The 6,000-nt window shown below is 44.3% G+C and overlaps 1 protein-coding gene across 1 annotated transcript in view; it reads right to left on the bottom strand.

Moving 5' to 3' along the window:
- Positions 1–4,574: 4,574 nt before the first annotated feature.
- Positions 4,575–6,000, bottom strand: part of LOC122923746 (brain and acute leukemia cytoplasmic protein-like) — a 118,690-nt gene continuing 117,264 nt past the window's right edge. Inside the window, exon 3 of the mRNA XM_044274597.1 lies at positions 4,575–5,446. Within this exon, the coding sequence (XP_044130532.1) occupies positions 5,336–5,446 (111 nt within the window). The 3' untranslated portion in view covers positions 4,575–5,335. The remainder of the gene's footprint in view (positions 5,447–6,000) is intronic.

Here is a 6,000-nt window from a genome sequence, read left to right as displayed (position 1 = left end):
TCTGTCCGTGACCAATTCACCCTGGCCAATCAGAGCTGAGGGGAGGGCGAAGGATACTGAAAGTGGGCATATAATGTATTTGAGCATCCTGCTTGAATAAAACACCCCTGCTGGCTAGACCATTAGAGCCTAGCTGCCAGACCACTTTTATTAACCCTTCTCCACCAGGTCCCTCTGGGCAGTCAAGGACGCCTTCATTTATTCCTCGGCATCGACTAGACTGCAGAGAATTATACCCCTTAACCTCGCCTTTAAACGCTTGCAGCTATCGATAAACCAGATCAAGAATCCTACCTTTTTTGTTGGGTGAGAGTCGGTCACAGCTTTATTAATGATTTACTCAAACCACCAACTTTGCTATATCAAAACATTGGAAGTACCAAGAAGCAGTATGCCCCACAGAATCCCTCCGTGGGCAAGTCTGCCTTCTTCTCCATCTTCATTTTATTTACACCGACATCCACTGAGGAGCCTGTGTACCCCTACACGGCGCTCCGACCACCACCCAATCCAGGCATTGACCGTTCTCCTGGCCTGCTCTATTGTGTGGGAATCCCTGGCACCTTGCCACGTGACCCTGGGAATGATTTCTATCACACCCTTGTGAAAGAAGAAAGGAAGCTGTTCCAAGTCCGCTCTAATCAGGGTAATCAGCTCTTCGATTTTTAACATGCAGAGGTCATTACCCCCTGCATGAATGACTAAAATAACCGGAGAGCGAACTGATTTACTGAGCTCAATGGCTTCAGGAAGGACCTGGGGCCAGCGCAGGCCCCGAACACCTGGCCACGTGACTTGAACATTCCGAAAGCCAAGACTGCGGCCGCCTGGACGCTAATCTGCTCGCTGGCCTGCCCAGAAAATGTAGGAGAAGCAGATGGTGGGCTGGATAGAATCTGAAAATTGAAATCAAATCAATAAGTGGGGACGGACGTAGGAAGCAAAACACGCAGACCTTCATCTGCCAATCCGTTGCACATCTGACTCAGGCAAGCCTGCCCTGGCTGCTTCTGTGGTGGCTCCAATACGGAAATAGTGGGTACCAAAGTCCGCGACTGGGAGGTCTAATGCAACAAGGCAACGGCGAAAAACAGATTTGAACTGGAAGCGCGTGAGTAATATCTGGTTCTGTAATATCTCTGGTTCTGTTAACTTGTGGTGGGGAGGCGGTTAGGAGCCTGGACTTGGAGACTGCCCTGTTATAGTAGGCAGGGGCTCCACTACTGCAGGCTGTGAAGCCATGGGGGGGGGGGGGGGTTATGTTGGAGTGGGGGGGGGGGGGAAATCAGGCAGGGATGTGTGGCACTAAAGTCAAAAAAAATGCCTGCTCTATAAAATCTGAGATAAAAATGGCAAAAACAATCAGCTAAGACCACCAATCTATTGTGCTGTTCTGAGAGTCATCCTGTTGTTAAGTTTTATACAACGACTGCCCTGCACTTGGCCACCAGCTGTATTGCCACCCTCAGGACGATTATACCATTTCATATTGTGGCACAGATGGCAGTATTTTGTACTGCACTGTGATATTTGGTTTTGCAGAGACAGTATTTTATGCTGTACTGTGGTACCTGGTTCTTCTAGGGCAGTATTTTGTGCTGTACTGTGTTATCTGGTTCTGCTGGGGCAGTATTTTGTGCTGCACTGTGGTATATGGTTCTGCTGGGGAAGTATTTTGTGCTGCACTGTGGTATCTAGTTCTGCTGGGGCAGTATATTGTGCTGCACTGTGGTATCTAGTTCTGCTGGGGCAGTATTTTGTGCTGTACTGTGTTATCTGGTTCTGTTGGGGCAGTATTTTGTGCTGCACTGTGGTATCTAGTTCTGCTGGGGCAGTATTTTGTGCTGTACTGTGTTATCTGGTTCTGCTGGGGCAGTGTTTTGTGCTACACTGTGGTGTTTGGTTTTGGAGAGACAGTATTTTGTGCTGCACTGTGGTATATGGTTCTGCTGGGGCAGTATTTTGTGCTACACTGTAGTATCTGGTTCTATTAGGACAGTATTTTGTGCTGCACTGTGGTATCTGGTTCTGTTGGGGCAGTATTTTGTGCTGCACTGTGGTATTTGGTTCTGCTGGGGCAGTATGTTGTGCTGCACTGTGGTATCTGGTTCTGTTGGGGCAGTATTTGGTGCTGCACTGTGGTATCTGGTTCTGTTGGGCAGTATTTTGTGCTTCACTGTGGTATTTGGTTCTGCTGGGCAGTATTATGTGCTGCACTGTGGTATCTGGTTCTGCTGGGGCAGTATTTTGTGCTGCACTGTGGTATTTGGTTCTGCTGGGGCAGTATATTGTGCTGCACTGTGGTATTTGGTTCTGTTGGGGCAGTATTTAGTTCTGCACTATGGTATTTCCGGCCCCGCCTACTTCTGTTGGCCCCGCCTACTTCTGTTGGCCCTGCTACTTGTATTGCTTTCTGTCAATTTGGACCTGTCTACAATATGGGACCACTTTAAAATAAAACCACGAGGCAGAGTACAAGAAAGTTTATTAAAAGGTCATAAAAGCCATATTTCATAGCAAGGATTACATCTGTAAATCAGATCTACAGACCAGTGTTAATCGCCTATGTAGCAGCCCTATAATACAAGAAAGAAGCTTCTATGGATGAAAACCTTTGGAGGAAACAATGAGATCCTACACATCATAGAAAAGGAACTGAGGAGACCTAAACAATACAAAAAAAATACTCAGAGAGATGAGCGATGTCACGGTCCTGGGTGCTTACATCCAGACATTACAATAGCCCTTCATAAAAAATACTTCATCCCCTCGGTGCTTGTAGGGGTGTAAAGACTTATTAATAAGACCTGGAGGAGTAATATGCCGGATATCTGGTCAATTTCAATGGATCCTAACCGCAGACATACAAACAGGGAAATGTATTCACAGTGGAGCCTTCAATATTAGTGGTTCATATACCCTTATATATTATATGCAAACACAAATATCAGAAAGATCTTCCTAAATGTTACCGTCACCTTCCCGTCAGTAATGAAGGTATGGACCACCGGATAGGTCATCAACATCAGATTAGTGGGGATCCAACAACAAGCTCCCCCACCAATCACCTGCTTTGGGCAGCCACGGCACTAGAAACTATACAGTGTATGGACCCCCACTGATCGCCTATTCATGATATATCTTGAGGATATTTGTAGACTATTTCATTGAATTATAGCCAACACACACATTGGCATCAACACTACAGAAAGGCCATGGGTGAAAATGATGGGACTTTTTTTTATTGGAATTCCACGTCCATGGTACATCAGATCTAATTCACTAATGTGTTGACATCATAAAAATCAAGATACATGATGTCACCACATGATGTCATCATATTTGTATATAGTTGGATGTTCACGTGTTTGGTTCCTGTTGGACATTGTAGTTGTCGGATCGTGTCAATGCCTGATGGCCGACTGTATCACCATACACAGATGCTAGCTTAGCAGGAGGTGAGAAGTTCATTGCTTTGTACACCATGTTACGGAGTTGATGAAACCCAACTTTTTGAAGTGTTGTATTTCAGCATAACCACTGTACTATTCAAAGGAGTGCTGGATTAAGAGAGCTTCTAAGTAGAAAGCTTCTGCATCGGACATGTGTATTAGGCTTTCATTGCCCTAACTAGATCTTTCTCAGGCCTTTGGTACTTTTCAGAGAACAAAACCTATATGTGTTGTAATCACATGCATTTTAAGCAGAGACACCTCTACAAGATGGACCACCATCAGAACTAGTGCTGCTCTAAGGGCAACTCTAAACCTGGGGGAAAGCATGACCTGTTTAGATCTCCTGATATAGGCCTCAAAGGTTAAAAAGAGATCATATTCTTCTTATCTGTACCCTCTATTTTCCTGGGTCAGCACAGTACATTTGGTCTTTCCTGTGGAAGGGTATTTACAAGAGGTTATTAAATCTATGGTAATGTTGGGGCATCAAACCAGATAATTGACCCTGTGGAGAATACTCCTGTCAACGTCTAATACAACCATGTAAAACGTGTAACTAAAAGGTGCTAAATGTGCTAACTGTACACAGGGTGCAGCAGATTGCTGTTCTTACTGGAGGTATTTCTCGGTGCCAAATGGGGGAAGCCCTGTCTATGTATGGCTCAGAAAATGACCAGTTCGCTCAAAGCATCAGATAGGTATTACTTCAGGATTCATGCACTCAGCCAAGGTATAGATTAGTGCTGTATGGACCTGCAAGCGTATGGACTCACCTCATGGCCAGGTTTCCTGATGCAATTTTGGTAGTCAGTGAATTATAAAGAGAGAAAATGTAAAGTACAGGCACAACTCTTCCAAAATGGCATCAGGAAACCTAACCGAGAGGCTGTACCCTAATACGGGGGTGGTGAGGCCCATAGGGCAAAGCATGAAGTTCTTACTGGTCCATAGTATGGACCTGTAGGAACACTGTGGGCATCTGTATAGGGAACCCTAGGGATTCTGTGTGGACTTTTAGGAACTGTGTGCCACCATACAAGGTGGATCCAGACTGCGTTGCCCAAGTTCTGTGCCAACTGTCCCACCAAGTCATCTGACTACCTAACGTTGGTTTGGGAGGTTTTCCTATAGATCCCCGATTTACTTCATGAATATGTTATACATGTCTGCGATTAAAGTGAACTCGTCTCAGGACTGTACAAAAAGCAATCACACGAAAAGCATAAACTATCATGTACACCATCCTGAAGCCCTAGAGTCACGGACAGCAATACCGGATGTTACCGTGAACCTGTATGTTGGAGAATTTGGCTTAGCGTCTAAAGATAAAACCTTGTCAGTTATTGCATGCAGCGTCCAAGCCATTGGAAAGCACACATCCAATAATAGGAGTAGTAGTATAATCACAAAACACAGGCCTCCGTTTTATGTTACTATATAAGAGAGATACTATACTATCAGATTGAAAAGGTTTGAGATGTTCTCAAGAAGCTAGACATTGTAGAAGGAGGCTATGTATTATATGATGCATTATAAACGATGCAGGATATTCTTACTGCGACTACTATAATCCCCTGCACCTGACCTACCAAAAATCTACAAGCTCAATTGTCCACATGACTTTCCATGTTCCCATCAGACCGATGCCCAGACATTTTACTGAAGGCACTCAGTAGCAAACTTTTGCGCCCCTGTTTTTCCTCCACCACACCTCTTGTCACGTTTTGTATCTGCTTGCAAAATAGAGAGCAACATCTTTAAGAAAATAATTAGTCGATCAGTTCTTAGAAGATTTCTCTTTCCCTGCGGCATTTAGCTACTTTAATTAAAGTGCGCAAATTGTTTCTAATGAGTCCCTGTGAGCATCTCCCTGTCCCAGGCTAATTAACACAGTTCTCAGCAATCCGTCCATCGCTGTCCATTGGCCTGATGCTTTTCGGTAAGTTGATTGTGACTTCTTTTTTGGTCATCCGTTTGCTTTCTCTTTTGGCCTGTTGAAAATAAAAGAGGAAACTAATGAGCCCCAATGGTGTTTCAGTGACGTAAGATAATCTGTCAAATGCATTGCAAAAATTAAAGTATGGCTCAGGGAACGCATAGAATAGATGACCTGGTACTACTTCAGCCATAGTCACATAAACGTGGGCAAGTCTACAGGCCCCGTATAGCTGTGTATTGTTCACACTATGCAGCATACAGGGAAAAAAAAGAGAAGCCTAGTGCTGCAGATTGACCACCAGTTTGCATCATGTGGCCCCCTCTCCTAGTTTCCCTTCCTCTTTTCCAATTTAAAGGGGTTCTGCAGTTTGTTTAAACTGATGATCTATCCTCTGGTTAGATCATCAGCATCTGATCGGCCCTTGCCGATCAGATTCTGATGATCTATCCAGAGGATAGATCAGTTTAATAAAAACTGCAGAACCCCTTTAATACGTCTGTGGAGCAATTGACACCTAAAATCTTTTCTGCAACTTACAGTACAGACCAAAAATTTGGACACACCTTCTCATTCAAAGAGTTTTCTTTATTTTCATGACTATGAAAA

Source organism: Bufo gargarizans, unplaced genomic scaffold (assembly GCF_014858855.1).
Source record: "Bufo gargarizans isolate SCDJY-AF-19 unplaced genomic scaffold, ASM1485885v1 original_scaffold_1862_pilon, whole genome shotgun sequence".
Taxonomy (NCBI): domain Eukaryota; kingdom Metazoa; phylum Chordata; class Amphibia; order Anura; family Bufonidae; genus Bufo; species Bufo gargarizans.
Note: the sequence above shows the minus strand (reverse complement) of the source record. Positions and strands in the feature narration are given on the sequence as shown.